Source organism: Mobula birostris, chromosome 5 (assembly GCF_030028105.1).
Source record: "Mobula birostris isolate sMobBir1 chromosome 5, sMobBir1.hap1, whole genome shotgun sequence".
Classification (NCBI taxonomy): Eukaryota; Metazoa; Chordata; class Chondrichthyes; order Myliobatiformes; family Myliobatidae; genus Mobula; species Mobula birostris.
Genome location: NC_092374.1, coordinates 8,515,410 through 8,543,148, shown reverse-complemented (window position 1 = coordinate 8,543,148; position 27,739 = coordinate 8,515,410). Strand labels below are relative to the sequence as shown.

The window sequence follows — 27,739 nt, the reverse complement described above, 5'->3', positions numbered from 1 at the left end:
TCTTAGTTCCAGTAATCCAGACTCCAACTAAGTGGTCTATTTCTGCTGGTTTGGCAACCCAGTTACGGGTACGTAACACAACAAAGCCATCAATTCCGTCATTGATATATAATGTAAAAAGAATCGGTCCCAACACAGATCCCTGTCGTACACCACTAGTCACCGGCAGCCAACTAGAAAAGGCTCCGTTTATTCCCACTCTTTGCCTCCTGCCAATCAGCCACTGCTTTATCCATAGTCGAGTCTTTCCTGTAGGTAGGTAGCTAAGCTGCACACAGTACTCCAAATTAGGCCTCACCAACTTATGCAATTGCTTATTCCAGTTACTAATAACTGCAAGTTTAGAGCGGGGAAAAGTAGACTGTGAGAAGGGACTGGATGAGCCAAGACAGTTAACACCATATTGCTAATTAGCAATGGATAGATCAATGACAGAAGGTAAGAGGTTGGAGTGAGGGGTACACTGAGAATTTATGGATGGGAGGGAGAATCTGTGTGTTCCTCAGGCTGGAGGATAATGAACAGTGATGTCCCTGAGGCACCGAGCTGGGTCCAATTTTATTTTGGGCTCCTAGACACGTAGACACTTCTAAATTTGCAAATGACACAAAGCTTGCAAAGCAACAAGGATAGCAATAGAAGGTGAAGAGACACGGATTGGGTGCTGGAGGGGCAGGCAAGTGGTAGGCCTAACAAAGTGATAACCTGGGAATGGATTATAAAGAGAGACCATGCAGACTTTGGCAGTGGGCCTGTGGCATTCGGGTAATTGAAAATGCTGGTTATGGCAGGAGAATCTATGCAAGTAGATGGGATAGTAAAGAAGTCTATAAGGCTTAGGGATGGAATGAGGCCATTCGGCCCATTGAGTCTGCTCCATTATGGCTGATTTATTACCCTTCTTAGTCCAATTTTCCTGCCTTCTCCTTGTAACCTTTGGCACCCTGACTAATCAAGAACCTATCAACTTCCACTTTAAATATACCCAATGACTTGGCCTCCACGGCCGTCTGGCAAAGAACTTCACAGATTCATCACTCTCTGGCTAAAGATATTCCTCCTCAATGCCTACGTTCGTTGGTCCGGACATTGAGTATAAGATTCAAAAAGTCATATTGCAGCCATGTAGAACTTTGATTGGGTTGCCGAGTATTATATGCAACTGGAGTATTGGGGTGACATGGTGGTGTAGTGGTTCGTGCAATCACTTTACAGCAGTGAGCGGGGTTCAATTATCCCCGCTGTCTGTATGTTCCCCCTGTGACCACATGGGTTTCCTCCAGGTGCTCAGTTTTCTTCCCAATCCTCCCTTCATTGCAAAAACATGTGTTGAGGGTTGGTAGTTGTGGGCGCACTATGTTGGCGCTGGAAGCATGGGACTGTGGGCTGCCCCCTGCACCATCCTCACTGATTGGATTTGGTGCAAGTGATGCACTTCACTGTATGTTTCAGTGTACATGTGACAAATAAATTCTGGGCTGTACCTCCTGTACCTAATAAAGTGGCCACTGAGGATAAATGTGTGGTCTTCTGCTGCTGTTGCCCATCCACTTCAAGGATCAACATGTTGTGTGTTCAGAGATGCTCTTCTGCACACTACTGGTGTAACATGTGGTTATTTAAGTTAATCTCACCTTGAGCCAATCGGGCCATTCTCCTCTGACATCTCTCAATAACAAGGTGTTTTCACCCACAGAACTGCTGCTCACTGGATGCTTTTTGATTGTTGCACTATTCTCCGTAAATTCTACTACCTGTGGTGTGTGAAAATCCCAGAAGATCAGCAGTTTCTGAGATACTCAAACCAGCGTGTCTTGCAACAGCAGTCATTGCACAGTCAAAGTCACTTAGATCAAATTTCTTCCCCATTCTGATGTTTGGCCTTAACAATATCTGAACTTCTTGACCATGTCTGCATGCTTTTATGCATTGCATTGCTGCCATATTATTGGCTGATTAGATTATGAATGAACAGGTGTCCCTGATAAAGAGGCTACCGAGTGTGTAAGTCACAACTCAGGCATTTAAAGGCAAATCTCCCAGCACCTTTACATACCTGGGTTTGATCTTGTATAAAATGATGCCCATCACTAACAAGGTGAAAATTTTCATTCCGAGTGGGATACACAACAGCATAACGGGGGACATCTGCTTGACTGAAGAGAAAGTGAGAGAGGTCAAACTAGATTCCAACAAAGTGGGAGAGAGCCCAAAAATGCAGGGACATTTAAGTAAACTCTGTGGGCAGACTGAAGAGTGTGTAACTCAGAAGCAAGTGGCAATTGTCAGAAGGGAGGTGGGATCGGCAAAGGACAAACAAAGTGGAGAGAACCGAGTAGGTTGGTCACAGGATTTCCCCTAAGACTGAGGCAGCAAGAAACCTTAATAATGATGAGAATTTAGATCATAAGACACAGAGCAGAATAAGGCCAATCTGACATTCCATCATGGCTGATCTATTAACCCTCTCAACTCCATACTCCTGTCTTCTTCCCATAACCCTTGCCAACGTGACTAATCAAGATCTTATTAATCTCCACTTTAAATTTCTGCAATGACTTGGCCTCCACAGCTGTCTGTGGCAATGAGTTCCACAGATTCACCACCCTCTGCCTAGAGAAACTCCTTCTCATCTCTGTTCTAAAGGGACATCCCTCTATTGTGAGGCTGTGCCCTCTGGTCCTAGACTCTCCTACGATAGGAAACATCCTCTCCACATCGAACCTATCTAGGCTTTTCAATATTCAATAGCTTTGAATAAGGTTCCGCCGCCCCCCCCCCCCCACCATTATTCTAAACTCCAGAGGGTACGGGCCAATGGCCAGTTAACCCCTTCATTTCTGGAATCAGTCCCATGAACCTCCCCTGGACCCTCTCCAATGCCGGCATATCTTTTCTTAGATAAGGGGCTCAAAACTGCGCACAATACTCCTAATGCCTTATAAAGCCACATCATCACATCCTTGCTTTTATATTCGACTCCCGTCAAAATGAATGCTAACATTGCATTTGCCTTCCTCACTGACTCAACCTGCAAGTTAACCTATAGGAAGTCCTGCATGAGGACTCCCAAATCCCTTTGTACCTCTGATTTGTTAAACCCATTTTCATGTTCTTCCCACACCAACGTAGATTCTATCAATCACCCCAACTAGGGGCATTTTACATAACCCGATTAACCCGCTGACTTGCACGCCTCTGGGGTGTGAAAGGAAGCACCAGAGTGTCAGAGAAATACAGGCATTCACAGGGAGATAGTACAAACTCCACACAGCTGGTGCTGGTGGTCAGCACTGAACACACAGATCTCTAGTGATTGGGGTTCACATCCACAGATAAATCAAAATTGCTGTTCTACTTGATAGGGTGGTTCGGAAAGCGAATGGTGTGTTTGAATTCATTAGTCGAGGGATTGAATTCAAGAACCACAAGAGTTGCAACTCTACAAAATCCTATTTAGACCACACTTAGAGTACCGTGTTCACTTCCGATCACTTCATTACAGGAAGGATGTGGAAGATCCAGAGAGGGTACAGAGGAGATTTACCAGGATGCTGCCTGGATTAGTGAGCATGTCTCATGAGGATAGATTGAGCGAGCTTGGGCTTTTGTCTTTGGAGCAAAGGAGTTGAGGGCTGACTTGACAGAGGCGTACAAGATGATAAGAGGCATACAAGATGATAAGATGATAAGGGCTGAAATGACTAATAAGTCAAAGCACAGTTTTAAAGTGACTGGAGGGAAGTATGGAGTGGGGGGGAATGTCAGAGGTAGGTCTTTACACACAGAGCGGTGGATGCTAGGAACACACCCAGCAGGGGTGGTGGTACAGGCAGATACGTTAGGGACATTTAAGATACTCCTGGATAGGCAAGTGAATGCATGGCAGAAAAATGGAGGCAATGTGGGACAGAAGAGTTAGACTGATCTTTGGGTAGGTTATGAGGTTGACACAACATCGTTGGCCGAAGGGCCTGTACTGGGCTGTACGGTGCAGCGTTGCTTGCTCCCCTTCCTCCCTCACCCTCCGTGTACACCCCAGGGTGCGATTTCTCACCAGCTCTCATCCGCAGGTGGGCCTCATACAGGGACAGATGGATGATCAAGGACGAAGTAAATTCATTGTCAGTCCTGATCTTCAACTCAGCCAGACACAGGTAGCTGTGACTGTCCTCCACACTCAGCTGCTTTATCCTGGTCGAGGCATTCCCCAGCTCTGGATCCCCGACGAGCTCGTACCGAGTCACCCCGTTTTCCGCTGCCCACGATCCACTTGCTTGGCGCCTGAAGGTGACGATGTGTCGGTAAGGAGTCTTCCTCATCCACGTCACCGTGAGTGAGATAAGGCTCTGTGGAGGCCGTGTGAACTCACAGGGTAACGTGGCCGAAGCTCCCTCGGTTCCAGTCACCTCCAGGTCTTTCCCATCGGAAGCTGAGAGGAGGACAGACACCAGACAGTATTGATTCACGAATGGCTCCAAGCAAAGAGTGAGGAGAAAAGAGGGAGGTTTCTTAGACAAACTTGGAAATGTGAACCGATGCCTTGTATCACACTGAATAAGTTTTAGACACAACACTGGACATCCCAGTAGGAAGGGTAGAGAGAACAGAGGCCCAATGCCTATAGAGATCTAGCCATGTGGTGAAAATCTCCCCCCAGGGATCGGAGCCCATACTCTTGGTGGTGGGATCTGAGGTCTCACACTGGTGTTGAAGGTCAGCAAAGATGTGGTTGGTCAGTAACTCAATCATCTACATCCCAGAAGATCCCTGTCGCAGTTGGTGCCCAACGCACACACATGTTACCCCCATACATAATACATCCCCCCCACACACACACACACACACACTCACACTCACACAAACACACACACACACACCTTCTTCGGTTGGTCAGTTGTCCATCGAAATCTGATGACGACGTCCACTCCTTTAATGGTGAGATCTTTGATGACTATACAGTCCTATCCTGGACCCACAAGCTCTATTGCAGGTGGGACATGTATATGTGGTGGTGGTGACAACCATGACTGCATTTCTCCTGGCTCTCTTCTGCTGTCTTCTGGTTGTTCTTTCCATCTCCAGAATACGAACCCCGTCCCTACACAGCCGTCGCCAAGTGGTACGGTCAGCAGCAACATCCTCCAGGTCCTTGGGTCTGATGTTGCACTTCCTCAAAGCATTCTTCATCTGATCCTTATAGCGCTTCTTCGGCCCTCCAGCTGAGCGCCGACCATGATGTAGCTGGCCGTATAACACTCTGCGGGGTAGCCGACATGGGGGCGTCCTTATCACCTGCCCCAGCCACTGCAGCTGGCGCTGGGTGATCATGGCCTCAATACTTCTGCAGTTGGTCTTTACAAGTATTTCAGTGTGAGGCACCCGCTCACGCCAGGTAATTCCCAGGATGCGCTGGAGGCAGCTTATGTGGAAGCGCTCCAAGGACTTGATGTGACGGCTGTAGGTTACCCAAGCTTCACAGCTATAAAGGAGGGTGGTGACACAGACCGCTTGGTATACGGCGACCTTTGCGGAGGGACGAAGGCTCCTGTTCTGAAAGACTCTACGCCGAAGTCTCCCAAAGGCAGCTGATGCCTGTTTAATGCGGCTCAGGATGTCGTTGTCAATGCCGCTATCCCCAGAGAGAATGCTCCCCAGATATTTGAAAGATGGCACTACTGATAGCTTTTCATCACCAACAGTGAAGGCAGGTAGAGTGGGTGGGACACTGGTACTCCATTGGCAAACCACTTCTGTCTTGGTGGTATTGACAGTCAGCCCCATCCTGCTGTACACTCTCACCGCCACGGCAAGGACAGTCTGAAGATCCTCCGGAGTATGGGCCACAGAGCACAGTCGTCTGCATACTGCAGCTCCAGAACCCGCTCTCTATCGAGTTTGCTGGCTGCGTGAAGCCTCCTGATGTCAAAGAGTTTGCCATCTAATCTGACGTCCACTGCCACCCTGCTGCTGTCTTCAGTCTCGTTGTGGAGAAGCTTGGTAACACACAAGAGGAAGATGTTAAAGAGCACAGGTGCTAGTACACACCCCTGCCTCACCCCTGTGCGTACAAGGAAGGGCTCAGACTCTTGTCCTCCTATTGTCACCCGAGCAATCATCCCATTGTGGAACTGGCGGAGGATGTTAACAATTTATTGGGACAGCCAAACCTAAGGAGGACATCCCATAAGAGCTCTCTTTGCACGGTGTCGAATGCTTTGGAGAGGTCGACAAAGGCCATAAGCAGGTCCTGATGTTGCTCCCGGCACTTTTCTTGAAGCTGCCTGGCTGTGAAGATTATGTCGATCGTGATCCTGTTCTTCCTAAATCCACACTGCGATTCAGGCAGCATTGACTCGGTGATTTTGCTAATCAGTCTCTGAAGCATCACCTTAGCCAGGACTTTCCAGCAACAGAAAGGAGTGATATGCCCCTACTATTGCCGCAGATGGCCTTGTTACCCTTGTTCTTATAAATGACAACAGTGTTTGAATTTCTCCATTGCTGTGGGATGTTCTCATCAGTCCAGGCCTTGGCGATGTACTGGTAGAGGGTGCGCATACACATGTACCCTCCGTTCTTCAGTAACTCAGTAGGGATATTGTCAGTGCCGGGGGACTTGTTGTTCTTAAGGGATTGAACCTCCTGGAAGGTTGGTGGTAGTCTGAGGTCGTGGATAGGAGGAAGTTCAGGCAGGTCGTCCGGGATGGTGGGGTTTGCGTCAGAGTCCTGATTAAGCAGGGTGTTAAAATGCTCAGCCCACCTCAGCAGAATGGTATTCTGATTCTTTAGAAGTGTTAGACCATCTGCTGTTTTCAGGGGAGTAACTCATCGATTTATCGGGCCATAGATGGTTTTGACAGCATTGTAAAAATTATGCATGTCATTATTATCGGCAAAGGACTGGATTTCATGTGCCTTTTCAGTCCACCACTCATTTTGTATGGCCCGTATTGCCTTTTGCACTTTCCTCCGAGCTGCCTGCCAATGCTGTCTGATGCTGGTGAATGAAGGGTTGTCTAAAGTTGCCTGATGTGCTTTGAGCATGTCCTTTAGCAAGTTGTGGATGGTGTCTGAGTTATCATCAAACCAGTCTTGGTGGATCCTGCTGTTATGGCCAATGGATTGGGCTGCTGCCTCATAGAGCGCAGAGCTGATATACAAACGTAGGTCCACTGTTGTTCCATGGTATTTTCTGAGCTTAGATAAGGTTCCAGCTCTCTTAGTTTCTCAGCTAGGATGTGTTGAAACTCACTTCTTGCTTCTGTGTTTCTCAGGCAATTGCAATTTGGCTGCTTTTTATTGGGTTTTTGCAGCCGCAAGGGGGGACGCACTTTCATATGGAGCTTTTGGCCACAATCATACGGTGGTCAGTCCAGCACCCTGCACCTCTCATGGCACGGGTGATGAGAACATCCTTGATGTCACTACGTCTCACAATGACGAAGTCGATCATGTGCCAATGTTTAGAGTGAGGGTGCATCCACGAGGTCTTATATTCTGCCTTCTGCTGGAAGATGGTGCTGGTTATGCTCAGAGCAAAGAGTAAGCAGTCTCCTGCCATCTGCATTCACCTTGCCAATACCATGCCTACCTAGCACTCCACTCCATATCCTGTTGAAGTTCCCAAGCAAAAGGATCTTATCATTCTTAGGGATCCGGCAAAGAGCTTCATCCAATGTCTGATAAAAGCATTCCTTGGCCTCATTCTCAGAAGGCAAAGTTGGTGCTAGGCACTGAGAAGCATGGCATGACGTTTCTTTGCCAGGGGGATACGGAGGGTCATTAGTCTTTCAGTAATGCCAACAGGTGTTTCTGTGAGACTTGGTAGAGAGGTGTTCTTGATGGCCAATGCGACTCCCACATACACAGAACCACCACCCCCACATACACACACACACACACACACACACACACACACACACACACACACACACACACACACACACACGCACACACACATTCCTCCCACACGTGTATGTACTCACAAACAAACACAAACCCACACATCGCTCCTTCTTGTACCATTACCACACTTCAGACTTCCACACCCTTCTGGCTGATCTCACTGCACGCATGTCTCACCGAGGCACTTCCCACTCAAATGTACTCGTGAGCCAGTGACAGCCTTCAGATGTGATAGTGACAGTGACGGTGGTGGTGGGAGACACTGTCCAGTGGTGGGAGACCCTTTGGATGTGACAATGACAGTGATGGTGCTGGGAGACACTGTCCGGTGACCGCACAGGTAAGACCAGTCCACCCACTACCATCAACAGCTGGTTGATACAGTTGGCTTTGGGCCGCAACCTCTCACATTGCCTGGGTGCCTTTCTTCGTTCCAGTGTCCTGGGACACCCAGCCGTTCAGGGAGCCGCTATTTAGCAAGAGGACAGGTCTACGAAGGCAGCTGTCACTTGAGAAGGTGTGGTCAGCCACCAGCTCAGATACTGGCATTCCTCAACCCAGGTCAGCCCAGGGGACATCTCCTCAGCAGGTGGCTGAGGGACTTGGTGTCCAAAAGCATCTGCTGCACTCTGTTGGATTGGAGTGTAGAATTGTTATTTTTCTAGTAATTTAGTCTTCTGTGCTTGCTTTTAATTTTTATATAATCACCGTATGTAGACTTAATTGTTCAGTAAATTTTCTAGTGATTAGGGTACAGCTGATTCTGTACTTTCTCAGTTTTACTCAGTCAGATATACGGGTTGGGGTCAGTAAGTTGTGGGCGTGCTACGTTGGTGCCAGAAGCATGACGACACTTGTGGGATGCTCTCCAGAACATCTTTGGACTGTGTTGGTCGCTGACGTAAATGACACATTTCGCTGTATGCTTTGGCGTGACAATTAAAGCTAATCTGATCTAACCTCCCGTGCAGTCACCAGGGGGATGTACAAAACTCCTTACAGACAGTGGTGGGAATTGAAGCAGGATGGCTGGCACTGTAAAGTGTTGTGCGAACTGCTACACAACCACAGCCCACCCCTATTTGCCTCTGAACTGTGGTGGCTGTTATGGGTGCACCACGCTGGCATGTCCGTTGTCACATGTAAGCCAAAGTTCAAACTTAACTTATCAAAGTATGTATACTTTACATAACTTTGAGATTCGTCTCCTTGGAGGCAGCCACAAAACAAAGAAATCCCAATAGAACTCATCAAAACAGAAGAAGACCATCGAACACCCAAGTTACAGTGAGAAGAAAAACAATAAAAGTAAGTAAATGGCATTCAGAACTGAAGTTCATGATTCAGAAGCCAGTTAGGTGCAGGCCACAGCCTCAGTTCAGTGCAAAGACCAGTAAACCTCGTGGAGCAGCGATCTGAACCAAGTCGTCCCTCGCCCCTGGTCCTGATACCATGAGTTTTCAATCTGGCCCAGTGCTTCAATCATCCAAACCTGGGGTCATTCCTCACTCGCAGACTCAGGCCCTGCCGGACAAGGTAAGCAAGATAGACTTCCTTCCCAGACTATAGCAATGAAGTAGATTTGGTTTGACTAACTCTGCATTTCCACAATTCATCCTAACTAGGATTAATTTTAGTTTCCATGACAATTTTATTTCAATGTTACATTTAAAACCCTGGAATGATATGGACTCACGTTCCCTTGATTGATGACACAACCTCATGGTTTCAGCCAATGCCCTTTCTTTTAGCGGCCTGGCCAACACCAACACTTCCCTTGTGAAAGCTGCTGATCCAATGCTGTTTAATTAATAAATGTATTTATTTATTGAGAGACACAGCAGCATGGAACAGGCCCTTCCGGCACTTTGAGCTGCAACCCACCTATTTAACCCCAGCCTAATCACAGGACAATTTACAATGACCAATTATCCCGCTAACTGGTACGTCTTTGGACTGTGGGAGGAAACCAGAGCACCCGGAGGAAGCCCATGCGCTCACGGGGAGAACGTACAAACTCCTTACGGACAGCACTGGAATAAACTCCGAGCTCCAACATCCCAAGCTGTAAGGGCATTCCACTAACTGCCACGCTCTCTGCTTGGGATGCTGCACAAGTCAGTTTTTCATTGCTCTTCTGTGTAACTTCAACTTTGAACAAGCAGTGGCTTACTTAACTGTGGGAGTATGTCAGACAGCCCCTGTTTGCGGGAACGCAACTTCCAGCGGGTTTCGCTACAGAGGGGTTAGTTCTGTAGGCCAGACGTACAGGTTCGTGCTGGACTTCTTCTGCTGTCTATGTGGAGTCTGTACGTACTCCTTGTGATGGCGGGTGCCTCGGTTTCCTTCCACACTCCAAAGACGTGCAGGTGGGCAGATTAGCAGGTTGTGGGCATGCTATGTGGGTGCTGAAAGCATGCGAGTTGCCTCCAAAGACTCCTCGGACCGTATTGGTTGCTGATGCAAATGTGAAATCTTGCTGCCTGTTTCCATGTACGTGGGACAAACGAAGCTAAGTTTGGGCACCACGGTAGGTTAGTGGTCTGTGTAGTTATAGTCATAGTCATAGTCATACTTCATTGATCCCGAGGGAAATTTAGTTTCATTACAGCTGCACCAACCAAGAGTAGAGTATAAATATAGCAATATAAAACCATAAATAATTAAATAATGATATGTAAATTATGCCAGATGGAAATAAGTCCAGGACCAGCCTATTGGCTCAGGGTGTCCGACCCTCCAAGGGAAGAGTTGTAAAGTTTGATGGCCACAGGCAGGAATGACTTCCTATGACTCTCAGTGTTGCATCTCGGTGGAAGGAGTCTCTGGCTGAATGTACTCCTGTGCCCACCCAGTACATTATGTAGTGGATGGGAGACATTGTCCAAGATGGCATGCAACTTGGACAGCATCCTCTTTTCAGACACCGCCGTCAGAGAGTCCAGTTCCAACCCCACAACATCACTGGCCTTACGAATGCGTTTGTTGAGTTTGTGATGTGGGCACGTGGCCAAGTGGTTAAGGCATTGGACTAGTGACCTGAAGGTCGTGAGTTCGAGCCCCAGCCGAGGCAACGTGGTGTGTCCTTGAGCAAGGCACTTAATCACACATTGCTCTGCGATGACACTGGTGCCAAGCTGTATGGGTCCTAATGCCCTTCCCTTGGACAACATTGGTGTCGTGGAGAGGGGAGACTTGCAGCATGGGCAACTGCCGGTCTTCCATACAACCCTGCCTAGGCCTGCGCCCTGGAGGGTGAAGACTTTCCAGGCGCAGATCCATGGTCTCAGAAGACTAACAGATGCCTTTACTTTACTAGATACCCTAACAGCTCGAGGCGTCAGAGTTCAGAGCTCAGTTCCAGCGTCCCCTGTCAGAAAGTTTGCACGTTCTCTCTGTGAGTGAGCAGGTTTCCTCCGGGAGCCACTGTTTCCTCCCTCACTGCAATGACATGCTGCTTACAGGCTCGTTGGTCATCGTAATTACAGACCACTACAGAGGGGTTACCCCTGTAGGTCCACATGTATGCTAGTTGGTCATCCTGTGATTAGGCTGGGGTTAAATCAGGGGGCTGCTGAGTGGGCAGCTCGTTGGGCTGGAAAGACCAGTTCTACACTGTCCCTCTAAATAAATAAGAACAAAAAATAAGCTTTAGTTTTAAACCTGAACATTGCTCCTTACCTCTGACCGTCAGTTGTGTATAGCCCATTGTTACAAACATCCCACTGATGTCTGGAATGTAACACTGATACTGACCACCGTCACTCCGCTTCAGACGCTGCACCATGATTGAGGCATCCCCCTTGCTGAGGTCCCCCACGAATATGATCCGGCCGCCTTCTGCCTCCTGAATCATGTTGCTGCACTGGGAGTGGAAGGGACTGTGGTACGTACACTTGGCCACGGCATTGTAACCCCACAGGTCGCTTTTTAACCATGTCACAGTGTAGGGGAGAGTGAGGTCGATGACAGTACACGGCAACAGCGCAGAGCCTCCTTCCATCGCAAACACGTCGTCGGCATAGGGAATGGTCCAAACAGTGGAGGCTGAAAGAGGGGAGAACAACGGGTTTTAATTGCTATGCTTAAATTTAGAGATGCATCGTGAACCAGGCCCTTCGTTGCCCAGCAACCCATCAATTTAACCCTGGCCTAAACACAGGAAAATTTGGAATGACCAATTCACCTATTAACTGTGGGGTGTGGGAGGAAACTGGAGCACCCGGAGGAAACCCACGCGCACACGGGAAGAGCGTACAAACTCCTCACAGCCGCCACTGGCACTGACCTCTGAACTCCGACGCCCTGAGCTGTGATGACGTTGCATTAGCTGCCGCGTTACCGTGGCGCCCCCCCCCCCACTCCCCCCCCAATTCTCGCAACCGGATGACCAGTGGTGACAGCTCAGTCATGTGGTGAACAGAGACACTGCATCACAGCTCCAGTCACCCAGGTCCAATCCTGGATTCCGGCACTGTCTGCACACTCTCCCCGCCTCCAGTCTCCAGTTTCCTCGCTACAACCCTGGGATGCGGCGGGGCGGGGCCAATGGCAAACCACCTGTGTGGAAAAATTTGCCAAGAGCAATCATGGTCAAAGTCCGCGATCACCCACATCATAGGACATGCCGTAATGATGATGATAACAGAGTGCACACTGACTAAGAAACCCATCATCAGGCCTTCTGTCCATGTTGGGGTTTATCAATTTTGCAGGAGGAGTCAGACTTCAAGCACTTTGCGTGTCAGGTGCTACAAATAAAGAACTACAGACAAGGGCAAGACCTTTGAATACAAGTCCTTGCCAGGTGGCAAACACCTGACTTACGCATAGCCTATACAGAGAAGCAAGCCGTGCCCTGGGAAAAGCATACGGTGAACATACACACTGTCTATGCCCCTAATGATTTCATACACCTCTGTAAGCTGTATCAGAAACCGCAGAAACACATCAACACATCACAGGAACCAACGTCCCCCCCTGCCCCCTCCCAGCCCACCTCCGTGGACTCTATCTGTACTTGTCACTCCTCAATAATAATCAAAGACCCCCAAACATCCCAGACATTCTCTCGTCTCCCTCCTCCCACTGAGCAGAAGATACAAAAGCCTGGAAGTACGTCCCACCAGGCTCGAGGACAGCTCCTATCAATTGCTCATTGTGCACTGTGATGTAAGACTCTGGTACGATAAGATGCAGAGCAGGAGATTAGACTGTTCCACTTGAATCTGACACATGGGTGTTTGATAATATGGACAACATCCTGCACGATACGATGGACACTTGGCCTCACAATCTAACTCATTATGATCCTGCACTTCATTGTTTACCTGCACTGCACCTTCTCTGTAGCTGTTACACTTTATTCTGCATTCTGTTCTTGTTTTACTTCGTTCTACCTCAATGCACTGTGTTATGACTTGATCTGCAGGAACTGTCGGCGAGACAAGGTTTTCATTACAGCTTGGTAGATGTGACAGTAATAAACCAAAGTTAGAGTTAGTAAACTGTGGGCATGTTGCTTTGGTAGCGGAAGCATAGTCACACTTGCGGGCTGCCTCCAGAACATGCTTGGACTGCGTCGGTCGTTGCCGCAAGCAATGCATTTCACTGTATGTTTCGATGCACGTGCGACAAGTAAGGCTAATCTTTCATTCTTTAAGTTTAAATCTTTAAGAGAGGCATGGTAGCAAAGCAGTTACAATGATCAATAATGAAAGTCCCCTGCCCAATCACCGGTTGAACATTAATGGAAGTGGAAAACAGTTTTGAGACCGGGTTCAGATTTGTGTGAGTATTGTGAATAGTTCCAGGTTACCCGCCTACAGGGAAGATGTCAAGGAGACTGAAAGAGTTCAGAGACAACTTATAAGGATGATGCTGGGGCTTGAGGACCTGAGTTATAGGGAAAGGCTGAGTAGTTTAGGACTATATTCCCTGGAGCACAGAAGAATGAGGGGAGATTTGACAGAAGTTTATGTGGGTATATGTAGGGTAAATGCAAGCAGACTTTTTCCACCAAGGCTGGGTGAAATGAGAACTCACTAGTTCTAGTCTTGGAGTATTGTGAGCAGTTTTGGTTCCCTTATCTAAGAAAAGATGTGCTGACATGGGAGAGGATTCAAAGGAGGTTCATGAAAATGATTTCCAATTGAAAAGTTATCGTTTAAGGAGAGTTTGATGGCCCTGGGGCTGTGTTCACTGGAATTCAGAAGAATGAGGAAGGAAGCTCATTAAAACCTATCGAATGTTGAAAGGCCTCGATAGAATTGAATTGAATTGATTTTATTTCTTACAACCTTCACATACATGAGGAGTAAAAATCTTTACATTATGTCTCTGTCTAAATATGCAATGTGGAACCATAGTAATTTATAATACTTCATAATAATTAAAACAGTTAATGTAATATAGAAATACACTCAAATCAGTGTGAGTTAATCAGTGTGATGGCCTGGTGGAAGAAGCTGTCCTGGAGCCTGTTGTTTCTGGCTTTTATGCTGCAGTACCGTTTCCCAGATGGTAGCACCTGGACCGGACCATGGTTGGGGTGACTCGGGTCCCCAATGATCCTTTGGGCCCTTTCTTCACACCTGTCTTTGTAAATGTCCTGAATCATGGGAAGTTCACAACTACAGATGAGCTGGGCTGTGGATGTGGAGAAGATGTTTCCTTTGGTGCAGGAATCTAAGACCAGAGGGGACAGCCGCTGAATAGAAGGACGACTAAGAGATAAGGAGGAATTTCTTTAGCAAGAGGGTGGTGAATCTGTGGAATTCATTGCCACAGACGGCTGTGGAGACCAAGTAACTGGGTATACTTAAGACAGAAATTGATAAGTCAGGGCATGAAGGGATATAGAAACATAGAAACATTGAAAACCTACAGCACAATACAAGCCTTTCGGACCACAATGCTGTGCCGAACATGTACTTACTTCAGAAATTACCTAGGGTTACCAACAGCCCTTTATTTTTCTAAGCTCCATGTACCTATCCAGGAGCCTCTTAAAAGACCCTATCGTATCTGCTGCCACCACAGTTGGTGGCTGCCCACTCCACGCACTCACAACTCTCTGTGTAAAAAGCGTGCCCCTGACATCTCCTCTGTACCTACTTCCAAGCACCTTAAAACTGTGCCCTCTCGTGCTAGCCATTTCAGCCCTGGGAAAAAGCCTCTGACTATCCACACGATCAATGCTTCTTATCATCTTATACACCTCTGTCAGGTAACCTCTCATCTTCCGTCACTCCAAGGAGAAAAGGCCAAGTTCACTTCACCTATTCTCATAAGGCCTGCTCCCCAATCCAGGCAACATCCTTGTAAATCTATGTTTATATGGGGAGAAGGCAGGAAACTGGAGCTGAGAGGAAAAAATGGATCAGCCATGTTGAAATGGCAGAACAGACTTGATGGGCCAAATGGCCTAATTCTGCTCCTATATCTAAAAAAAAACACATGAAAGGTATAAAATATTGAAGGTGGAATGTCTTCACTCAGAGCGTGGTGAGAGTGTGGAATGAGCTGTCAGCAGAAGTGATGAATTGGGCTTGATTGCAATATTTAAGAAAAATTTGGATAAATACATGGATGGGAGGGGTACAGAGCAGTAGGGTGCAGATGGGACAAGGTAGAGTATCAGTTCAACACATACTAGATGGGCCAAAGGGCCTGTTTGTGTGCTATTATACTTTATGGTTCTCTGACTCTAATGACAATGAGCCAATTGACATTAAAAGCCACCCTGTAGCTCTGAGCCTTTGTGGGGTGTGAGGCACAAGCTGCTCGGTGAGCAGTCTCCAGAACATTCGTGCCAGTTCCCGTTGTAGACTGAACTTCGATATTTCATCACTTCTGCAGCCAATGTTGACATTGCTTTCACAAGAACTTAGGAAATGAGAGGTCAAGGCAATTCATCTCCTTAAGCCCTGTCTGCCATTCATCGAGACCACGCCCAATCCTTTATCTCAATACCATCTCCCTTGCCTCTCAATGCTCTTAATGTCCAGAATCCTATCACTTTCTTTTTAAATGAACAAAGACCATATGACCATACAACAGAGGAGCAGGATTAGGCCATTCAGCCCATCAAGTCTGCTCCACCTGCCCATTATGGCTGATTTATTATCCCTCTCCTGCCTTCTTCCCGTAACCTTTGACACCCTGACTAATCAAGAACCTATCAACCTCTGCTTTAAATATACTAAATGACTGTCTGTGGCAATGAATTCCACAGATTGACCAACCCCTGGCTCAAGAAATACCTCCTCATCTCTGTTCTAAAGAGAAGTCCTTCTATTCTGAGGCTGTGCCCGCTGGTGCTAGCCTACCCCACGATAGGAAACATCCTCTCCATATCCACTCAATCTAGGCCCTTCAATATTTGATAGGTTTTAATGAGATCACCATTCATTCTTTTCAACACCAGTAAGCACAGGCTCAGAGTCACCTCGTATGTTAACCTTTTCATTCCTGGGATCATTCTCGTGAACTCCTTTGGACTCTAACACATCCTGAGGCCTAAAACTGCTCATAATACTCCAAATGTGCTCTGACCATTGCTTTGGAAAGCTTCAGCATTACAGTCTTGCTTTTATATTCTAGTCCTCTCAAAATGAATGCTAACATTGCATTTGCCTTCCTCACCACTGCAAATTTGGGAATCCTGCACTGGGGCTCTCAGGTCTCTTTGCACCTTTGGTTTCTGAATTTGCTCCCCATTTAGAAAATAATCTACATCATGAGGAAATCTGCAGGTGCTGGAAATCCGGAGTAATCGCTGAGGATCTCACCTACTCCCGACATATCGATGCCGCTATAAAGAAGGCAAGACAGTGGCTACACTTCATTAGGAGTTTGAAAAGATTTGGCATGTCAACAAATATACTCAAAATCTTCTATAGTCGTGCCGTGGAGAGCATTCTGACAGGCTGCATCACTGTCTGGTATGGAAGGGTTACTGCACAGGACTGAAAGAAGCTGCAGAGGATTGGAAATCTAGTCAGCTCCATCTTGGGTACTAGCCAGCAAAGTACCCAGGAGAACTTCAGGGAGCAGTGTCTCAGAAAGGCAGCGTTCATTATTAAGGACCTCCAGCACCCAGGGCATGCCCTTTTCTCACTGTTACCATCAGATAGGAGGTACAGAAGCCTGAAGGCACACACTCAGCAATTCAGGAACAGCTTCTTCCCTCTGCCATCTGGTTCCTAAATGGACATTGAACCTGTGAACACTACCTCACTTTTTAAATATATATGTGCATTTAATCTATTAAATACATGCATCCTGTCATTTATTTATTTATTATTTCTACTTCTTCTAGATTATGTATTGCATTGAACTGCTGCTGCTAAGTTAACAAATTTCACGACACATGCCGGTGATAATAAACCTGATTCTGATTCTGACAAAATGCTGGAGGAACTCAGCAGGTCAGACAGCATCTGTGGAAAAGAGTAAAGAGTGCTGATGAAGGGTCTTGGCCCGAAACTTTGACTGTTTACTCATCTGCATGGATGCTGCCTGGTCTGCTGAGTTGCTCCAGAATTTTGCATGTGTTACACCTTTATTCTTTCTGCCAAGGTGGATGACCATACACTTCCCTGCACTGTAGGAGGCAAAGCGAGGACGTTGGAGACTTTAGCAGCCTTGCCTCTGTCCTGGCCGTGAGTGCTTTAACACAGAGCAACTTTTTAGGCTGCGTTTACTAGTGCCCGCCCCTGAGTGAGAAACAAAATAACAAAACGGCTTCGAGAGCAGGCAGAATCCCCTCTGGTGTTCTGAAACTCGGCGAAGAGAAACCTCAGTTACAGACCTGCAAACTCCCACATCCAGAAAGAGGAGAATATTCCAAGGGTTAGGGTTTGCTTGGAATATGGCAGCAATCGAGATCTACATCGATGATTCCGCTGAGGGGATGAAATATCAGCCTGGGGTCAGGTGCAATATACTACAGAGAAGTGTGAGGGAACCTACAGGGCTGAACAAAACAGAAATGCAGAGTATTTGTTAAATAGTGGGAGATCAAGTTCAAAGTTCAAAGTAAGTGCGAGGAGTGATTGATAAGTTCGTGTCCTAAGGTAGAAGGAGTCCATTTTAGAAAACCCAGCACATTTGTTTTCAACATAGTCCCCTCCTACATTTACACACTTAGTCCAGCGCTCGTGGAGCATATGGATCTTGGACCTCCTGAAAGTGTCCACAGCAGGGGTGATTGATAAGTTTGTGGCCTAAGGTAGAAGGAAATAAGATATTAACTTCAAACTTTCTGCATAATCAATCAAAGAGTTGAACTGCATGTGCACATAACGAGAGCTGTATAACTCATCGCCTTCTACCTTAGGCCACGAACTTATCAATCACCCCTTGTATTTATGGGCTCTCAAGTGGCTTATGAGTCCAATCTTGGCTTTGAAAGTTCTTCCGCATTCAGGACAGGTAGTTCCAGATGGCAGATCGGACTTTGGTTGTTGCTGCCTCTCTCTCCATTTTCTTCTCTTTTCTTCTAATTCTGCACATCTGTTGGCTTGGAAAGTTGCTGTTCCTTCTCGGATGATGCCTTGCCAGAGTTTCCTGTCCTTGGCACTGGTTTCCCAATTGTTGACGTTGATGTTACATTTCTTCATGTTGGGTTTTAAGACGTCTTTGAATCTCTTCTGTTGTCCGCCTCTTTTACGTTTGCCTTCTTTAAGCTGGGAGTAGAAGATTTGTTTCGGCAGATGTTCGTTTTTCATCCGAACGTTTTTGATCGCTCCATCTTAGTTGGTTTTTGATGACGTAGGCTTCAATGCTTGTTGTTTTTGCTTTATTTAGCACACTGACGTTGGTTCTTCTATCTTCCCAGCTGATATTTAAGATGTTTCGAAGACAACGTTGATGGAACTTTTCAAGTGCCTTCAGATGTCATTGGTATGTTGTCCAGGTTTCTGATGCATACAGGAGAGTTGGGATCACCACTGCTTTGTACAATAACATTTTGGTGTCTGTTCAGATGGCACGATCATGAAAGACTCTTGTTCGGAGACATCCAAAAGCTGTTCCAGCGTATTGTTGGATCTCACTGTTAACATCAGGTAGGAGATACAGAAGCCTGAAGGCACAGATTCAGCGATTCAGGAACAGCTTCTTCCCCTCTGCCATCCAATTCCTAAATGGACATTGAACCTTGGAAGACGACGTTGGATCTCGTCATTAAAGTCGACATTGGAGGAGAGGTGACTTCCAAGATACGGAAAGTGGTCCACGTTTTCCAGGGTTGTTTCGCCAAGTTGAATTGATGGTTCTATCCAATTTGTCTCAGTTGGTGACGGTTGATAGATGATCTGAGTCTTCTTGGAATTGATGGTAAGTCCAAGTTTCATGTATGCACGGTTGAAGGCAGTCAGAATCTGTCGTAGGTGGTTTTCTGAAAGAGCTGCAACACTGTTGTCATCTGCGTATTGGAACTCGATGAGGGAACTCGTGGATGTCTTGTTTCTGGATTTGAGACGGGCAAGATTGAAAAGTCTGCCAACTGTTCTGTAGACAATTCCAATTCCTGGGAGTGGGTCATCCCTGATGACGTGGATGATTGTCACAATAAAGATGGTGAACAAAGCTGGGGCAAAACAAAGTTGCTTTCTTTGGCTGTATAAATGTGTGCGGTTGAATGACAATAAACTTCAACTTGAACAATGACTATTGTGTAGTTAGTGACACACAAAGACTGGCAAATGACAATGTACGAAGACAATGTGTACAAATATAGAAGTTATATATTGATAAATAATACTAAGAACATGAGTTGTAGAGTCCTTAAATGTGATTCCACTGGTTATGGAATTAATTCAGGGTTGAGGTGAGCGAAGTTAACCACACTGGGTCAAGAGCCTAATGGTTGAGGGATAATAACTGTTCCTGAACCTGGAGGAGTGGGACCTAAGGCTCCTGTATCTCTTTCCCTTATTAGCCTCAAATCCTGAGCCTCTTGTACCTCTGCAACTAGATCCTTGACTTTGTCATCGGGAGACCACTGTCAGTGCAGGTCAAAGATAACATCTCCACCTCCCTGACAATAAACACAGGTGAACCTCAAAGGTGCCCGCTGGGCGATGTTTCCTCTCATTTGTAATGACCAGTGTGCGCAATTTTTTGCCCAATGACAACAACATATGCACACTGAATAATTTCTTCAATAAAAACAGCATAAATAAGTCAGTTCTAAAATCTGCAGACAAATCATCTCAAACTCCATGTTGTCAACGCCGTCCGCATCAGAAACCGGAAAAGGAACTGTGATTGTGTATGATAGTGAAATAAGCTTAACTTAAGCTTAATAAGCGAGGTTGAAGGTGACAATGTTTAATGTTGAAAGGGTTGGACAGAGTAGATGTGGAAAGGCTGTTTCCCTTGGTGGGTGAGTCCAGGACAAGAGGACATAGTCTTAGAATTAGAGGGTACCCAGTTAAAACAGAGATGAGGAGAAATTTTTTTAGCCAGAGGGTCGTGGATTTGCACATACAGTTGTGGAGGCCCGATCATTGAGGGTGTTTAAGGAGGAGATTGATAGATATCTAATTAGTCAGGGTATCAAGGGATATGGAGAAAAGCCGGAAATTGGAACTAGATGGGAGAATTAGTTAGCTCATGGGGGAGTTGCGGAGCAGACTTGATGGGCCAAATGGCCTAATTCTGCTCCTTTGTCTAGTGATCTTGTGATCTTGTGACAACCTGTAGTGTGTAGTTTAAATTCCTTTGCGCACTAGTAGCAAAAGAATGTGTGTGCATGTGTGTGACCTTAGAGAGAACATTGGTGGCTAGTCCATTGCTCTACTTTCCTGGCATTCATGACTTGTAGTAGCATCGCAGTTAGTGCAAAGTTTTACAGTGTGGTTAGTGTGGTAATCGCGGTTAGCGGAAAGCTTCACAGTGCGTCAGCTGTAGGATCGGGGTTCAATTCCTGCCACTGTCTCGAAGGAGTTTGTACCTTCTCCCTGCGTCTGTGTGGGTTTCCTCTGGGTGCTCTGGTTTCCTCCCACAGTCCAAAGACATACGGTGGGGTTAGAGTTAGTGAGCTGTGGCCACATTACGTTGGCACTGCAAGTACAGAGACACTTGTAGGCTGACCTCAGCACATCCTCGGACTGCGTTGGTCATTAACGCAAACGACACATCTCACTGTATGTTTCACAAAAACACAGAAAACCTACAGCACAATACAGGCCCTTCAGCCCACGATGCTGTGCTGAACATGTACTTTAGAAATTACCTGGGGTTACCCATAGGTAATTTCGATGTACATGTGACAGATAAAGCCTATTTGTGTTCCTGAACTGCGGTGATCAGAGTTGTGTCAGTCGGTTCAACAACTGAATGGTCGAGGAGAAGCAGTTGTTACTGATCCAGTGGTGTGGGACTTCAGAATTTTTGTTTTTTAATGTTTTATTTATTTATTGAGATACAGCACTGAACAGGCCTGTCCACTGCCGCCCAGCAATCCCTGATTTAACCCTAACCTAATCAGAGGACAATTTACAATGATCAATTAGTCTGCCAACTGGCAGGTCTTTGCACTGTGGGAGGAAACGGGAGCACCTGGAGGAAACCCATGCAGTCACAGGGAGAACGTACAGGCAGTGACAGGAGTTGAACCCGGGTTACTGGTACAGTAAAGTGTTGTGCTAACCACTATGTTACCGTGCCGCCGAGCTGTGAGAAGATGAAAATAGCCTGTATGGTGGGGATCTCTGCCTCCCGTCGATACAACCGATGGTGGGGAGGGGTGTACCGGTGATGCTTTGGGCAGAATCCACTGCTCTCTGCAGCTTCGCACATTCCTATAACTTTCCAAAGGAGCCACAGATAAACATCTGAAAGAATATCTGCTAGGAGGTGGCATGGCCTGGATGGTGGGGATCTTTGTTGATGGACATTGTCTCCCTGAGGCAGCTCCTCCTGTAGATACCACATCTGGGGTGTTGATCGTAGGTTCTTCAAGTAGGCCTGTTCTGCGCTGTGTACTCAGCCCCCTGCTGTACTCACTGTACACCCATGATTGTGTAGCCAAGTTTCCATCAAACTCAATATATAAGTTTGCTGATGACACAACAATTGTAGGCTGTATCTTGGGTAATGATGAGTTTGAGTACAGAGAGGAAATTAAGAACCTGGTGGCATGGTGCGAAGACAATAACCTATCCCTCAATGTCAGCAAGACGAAAGAATTGTTTGTTGACTTCAGAAGGAGTAGCGGACCGCACGACCCAATTTACATTGGTGGTGCGCAAGTGGAACAGGTCAAAAGCTTTAAGTGCCTCGGGGTCAATATCACAAATGACCTGGCTTGATCCAACCAAGCAGAGTCCACTGCCAAGAAGGCCCACCAGCGCCTTTACTTCCTGAGAAAACTAAAGAAATTTGGCCCGTTCCTTAAAACCCTCACTAATTTTTATAGATGCACCGTAGAAAGCATTCTTCCAGGGTGCATCACAGCCTGGTATGTAAGTTATCCTGTCCAAGACCGGAAAAAGCTGCAGAAGATCGTGAACACGGCGCAGCACATCACACAAACCAATCTTCCATCCGTGGACTCACTTTACACCGCACGCTGTCGGAGCAGTGCTGCCAGGATAATCAAGGACATGACCCACCCAGCCAACACACTTTTCGTCCCTCTTCCCTCTGGGAGAAGGCTCAGGAGCTTGAAGACTCGTACGGCCAGATTTGTGAACAGCTTCTTTCCAACCGTGATAAGACTGCTGAACAGATCCTGACCCGGATCTGGGCCGTACCCTAGATAGATATCTTATGGATAGGGGAATTAAGGGTTATGGGGACAAGGCAGGAACCGGGTATTGATAGCAGATGATCAGCCATGATCTCAGAATGGCGGTGCAGGCTCGAAGGGCCAAATGGTCTACTTCTGCACCTATTGTCTATTGTCTAATATCCAGCCTCTCGGTTTTTTTGCACTAACTTTACTTTCCATTTTTCTATTTTTTATTTATGATTTATAATTTAAATTTTTAATATTTACTATCGATTTGTAATCCAGGGAGCGGGAAGCGCAGAATCAAATATCGCTGTGATGATTGTATGTTCCAGTATCAACTGTTTGGCGACAATAAGGTATAAAGTATAAAGTAAGGTCAAGCCAGCTATCAGCTCCAACTATCCCGACCAGTATTCACCGTGCTGCCACTGGACAAAAGGCTGCCACAACCTGCTCCGATAGCTCCACCTCTCAGTTTCCCAGATGCTGACCCTGCCCGTGGAGATGAAGTGAAAACTCACACAGCTAAGTCAGTCTGAGAAAAATAAAAAGCACTTACTGTCACTGAGTACAGAGCCCAACAACAGGGCAGCAGGCAGCCAGGAACCCAGTAAGCTCATCTCCGACTCTATCCTCAGTGTCCTGTTTGTCTCTGGACAATAAAATGCAGAAGTTTCGGTAAGGGTTGCTTCATTTCCTGACATATTCCCGTCCCACCGTGATTTCAACAACAAACAAGGGAAGCAACTTTCTATACATCAGCAGACATGGCCCCAACAGTCACTACACGCCCATTATCACAAAGCACCATTGGAGCAGGCCACTCGGCCCATTGTCTCCCTTCAAGATCCAAGATCGTTTATAGTCATGCCTCAGTACATGAGTGCAAGGAGAACAAATTAATTGTTACTCCAGATCTGATGCAGCACAAAAAAAACACAATAAGATAAAGAACACAACAAAAATATAATAAATATAAATATAAAAGCAACTCTATAAAACACAATGCACAAGTAACTGTTTTAGTGTGACCTTAAATACATGCGCTTAGCTTATATACATAGACTGAATAAAGTACATGAGGTGACGCTAGTTGCTGGAGTGTCTGAACACAAGGTGATTCTGACAGCAGATGATAAAGTCACAAGGTGACTCTTGGCAAGAGGAACTCCTCGGGGTTTTCCATTCACCACGATTGTATCTGTATCAGTATCAGGATTATTATCACTGATATAAGGCCTTTGACAAGGTCCCGCATGGAAGGTTAGTTAGGAAAATTCAGTTGCTAGGTAACACGGAGAGGTAGTAAATTGGATTAGACATTGGCTCAATGGAAGAAGCCAAAGAGTGGTAGTAGAGAATTGCTTCTCTGAGTGGAGGCCTGTGACCAGTGGTGTGCCACAGGGATCAGTGCTGGTTCCATTGTTATTTGTCATCTATATCAATGATCTGGATGATAATGTGGCAAATTGGATCAGCAAGTTTGCTGATGATACAAAGATTGGAGGTGTAGTAGACAGTGAGGAAGGTTTTCAAAGCTTGCAGGGGGATTTGGACCAGCTGGAAAAATGGGCTGAAAAATGGCAGACGGAGTTTAATACAGACAAGTGAGAGGTATTGCACTTTGGAAGGACAAACCAAGGTAGAACATACAGGGTAAATGGTAAGGCACTGAGGAGTGCAGTGGAACAGAGGGATCTGGGAATACAGATACAACATTCCCTAAAAGTGTCGTCACAGGTAGATAGGGTCGTAAAGGGAGCTTTTGGTACATTGGCCTTTATTAATCAAAGTATTGAGTATAAGAGCTGGAATGTTATGATGAGGTTGTATATGGCATTGGTGAGGCCGAATCTGGAATACTGTGTTCAGTTTTGGTCACCAAATTACAGGAAGGATATAAGTAAGGTTGAAAGAGTGTAGAGGAGGTTTACAAGGATGTTGCCAGGACTTGAGAAACTCAGTTACAGAGAAAGGTTGAATAGGTTAGGACTTTATTCCCTGGAGCGTAGAAGAATAAGGGGAGATTTGACAGAGGTATATAAAATTATGACGGGTATAGATAGAGTGAATGCAAGCAGGCTTTTTCCACTGAGGCAAGGGGAGAAAAAAACCAGAGGACATGGGTTAAGGGTGAGGGGGGAAAAGTTTAAAGGGAACATTAGGGGAGGCTTCTTCACACAGAGAGTGGTGGGAGTATGGAATGAGCTGCCAGACGGGGTGGTAAATGTTGGTTCTTTTTTAACATTTAAGAATAAATTGGACAGATACATGGATGGGAGGTGTATGGAGGGAAATGGCCCGTGTGCAGGTCAGTGGGACTAGGCAGAAAATGGTTCGGCACAGCCAAGAAGGGCCAAAAGGCCTGTTTCTGTGCTGTAGTTTTTCTATGGTTTCTATAAGATGTGAAAATTGTTGCCTTGAGCCACCAATACTGCAAAGACTTACAAACAGGTCAATTACAACAAGAATCAGAATCAGATTTCAGAGTCAGAATCACCAGATATACGTCGCAAAATGTGTTGCTTAACAGCAGCAGTAGAGTGCGTCCGTTCATTGTGTGCCGAGTCGTATGACGTGGGCGATCATGGTCTTTGACCAGGATTGTCCTTGGCAAATTCTTCTACTGAAGTGGTTTGTCATTGCCTTCTTCTGGACAGTGTCTTCTCAAGATGATGACCCCAGCCATTATTAATACTGTTCAGAGATTGTCTGCCTGGTGTCAGTGGTCACATAACCAGGACTTGTGATCTGCTCTGGCTGTTCATACGACCATCCATCACCTGTTCCCACGGTTGCATGTGGCCCTAATCAGGGGTGGTGTGAGGGTGGTGTGGTAAGCAGGTGCTGCACCTTGCCCAAGGGTGATCTGCAGGCTAGCGGAGGGAAGGAGAGCCTTACATCTCCTTCTGTATAGACATCTCTCCACCCCACCACCCAAGCAAGATACATACCACAATACATGGATTTTCAGGCATTGCAACCAGTAGCTGCAATACATAAAAATCCATAAATTTCAGAAATATTGCAAAAACAAGGTAGTGTTCATGGGTTAACGGACCATTCAGATGGGCATGAACCTCCTTGATCATTGATTGTGGGTCCTCAGACCCCTGTATCTACTCCCCGATGACATGCCCCTAGCAGCGAGGGTGATTAGTGACATCGCTGCCTTCCTGAGGCACCGCCCATTGAAGATCCCGTTGGACGTAGGGAGGGAGGGTTGTGCCCGGCACAGAGTTGTCTGTAAACCTCTGCAGCTTCTTGCAGCCCAGTGCACGGGAGGCTCCACACCAGACTGTGGTGCAACCCATCAGAATGTTCTCCACTGTAATTCAGTGGAAATTTAGTGACAAACCAAATCTGAAACTCCAAAAGAAGTAGAACTTCTGTCACTACTTCAAGCCCCTTAGGAGATGGATTGCGAAGAAAATACTACCTAAAAAAAACAGTCTTCTCATCGCTCTTCGATGACCTCTACTTCAATGCTCTGTTCCTGTGGCTAATCCTTCTGTCAAAGAACTTTAAAAGAATGTTACTCAGGTTTCTGGCAAGACAAGCATATAAAGCTCTTTGCTAGCTGAAACAGAACATGACAGCACAGACAGGCCCCTCAGCCCATTCTGTTATGTAGAATTGTCACACAGAACACTACAGCACAGATAGGCCCCGGGCCCACTCTGTTACATGGAATTGTCACACAGAACACCACAGTACAGGACAGGCCCCTCGGCCTGCAATGTTGTGTCAACCCTTTAACCTAGTCTAAGATGGTGTGGGCGTGGCACTGTTGATCAGAGATAGTGTCATGGCTGCAGAAAAGGAGGAAGACATGGAGGGATTGTCTGCAGAGTCTCTGTGGGTGGAAGTCAGGAACAGAAAGGGGTCAATAACTCTACTGGGTGTTTTTTATAGATCACCCAATAGTAACACGGACATCGAGGAGCAGATAGGGAGACAGATTCTGGAAAGACGCAGTAATAACAGGGTTGTACGTTCTAGTATCAATTGTCTGGTGACAATAAAGTATATAGTATGTATCTCCTGCCCGGGAGTGTAGTGAGAAGAGATCATGACCTGGATGGTGGCCTTCGGTCATGGACCCAAACCAGGCCGCAGTGCATCCAGTTCGGAATCACTCCATCGTGCATCAATAGAGCTTTCTGGAACACAATCTTGCATGCCAAGGGACAATTCTACACTAAGCTAGAATCAGAAATGATGCTGGACGGCTGTGGCAGGGTTTACATGTTTGCATCCTACAAGCCGAGATCGGGTAACATTAGTGGCAATAACCCATCACTTCCGGATGAACTCAATGATTTTATGGACTCTTTGAAAGGCAGAGCAATGATACCCCTACACCACCCCCCATAACTCCCGATAACCCTGTGATCTCAGACTCCGAGCCTGATCTGTCTGGGACTTCTGCTCTTCATGATTTTCATAAATGATATGGATGAGGAAGCGGAGGGATGGGTTAGTAAATTTGCTGATGACACAAAGGTTGGGAATGTTGTGGATAGTGTGGAGGGCTGTCAGGGCTTACAGAGAGACATTGATAGGATGCAAAACTGGGTTGAGAAGTGGCAGATGGAGTTCAACCCAGATAAGTGTGAGGTGGTTCATTTTGGTAGGTCAAATACGATGGCAGAATATAGTATTAATGGTAAGACTCTTGGTAGTGTGGAGGATCAGGGGGATCTTGGAGTCCGATTCCTTAGGACACCCAAAGCTGCTACGCAGGTTGACTTTGTTGTTAAGAAAGCATACAGTGCATTGGCCTTCATCAATCATCGGATTGAGTTTAGGAGCCGAGATGTAATGTTGCAGCTATATAGGACATTTCTAAGGTAGGGACGTGTTCGGCACAGCTTTGTGGGCTGAAGGGCCTGTATTGTGCTGTAGGTTTTCTATGTTTCCATGAATCTAACCATTCCCTCCTACACAGCCTCCATTTTTCTTTCATTTTGTGCCTGATCTGTTGTGCTGATCCAATTAAACCGATGACTCCTGATGAATCGAATCCACCTTCATCTCACATTGACCGTATCCCTCTTTCTCTGCACATCCATGTGCATA

General features: G+C 46.4%; 1 protein-coding gene across 3 annotated transcripts in view; it reads right to left on the bottom strand.

The window, feature by feature from the left end:
• The window catches only part of LOC140197525 (uncharacterized), a 33,213-nt gene extending 9,903 nt beyond the window's left edge, over positions 1–23,310 (bottom strand). Inside the window, exons 1-4 of one of the 3 annotated variants that reach the window (XM_072257561.1) lie at positions 23,217–23,310; positions 11,590–11,955; positions 4,058–4,432; positions 2,057–2,156 (exon numbers count right to left, since the gene is read on the bottom strand). In XM_072257561.1, the coding sequence (XP_072113662.1) occupies positions 2,057–2,156; positions 4,058–4,432; positions 11,590–11,955; positions 23,217–23,277 (902 nt within the window). In that variant the 5' untranslated portion in view covers positions 23,278–23,310. The remainder of the gene's footprint in view (positions 1–2,056; positions 2,157–4,057; positions 4,433–11,589; positions 11,956–23,216) is intronic. The other 2 variants (XM_072257563.1, XM_072257562.1) reach the window with 2 other exon arrangements.
• Between the last annotated feature and the right edge of the window lie 4,429 nt (positions 23,311–27,739).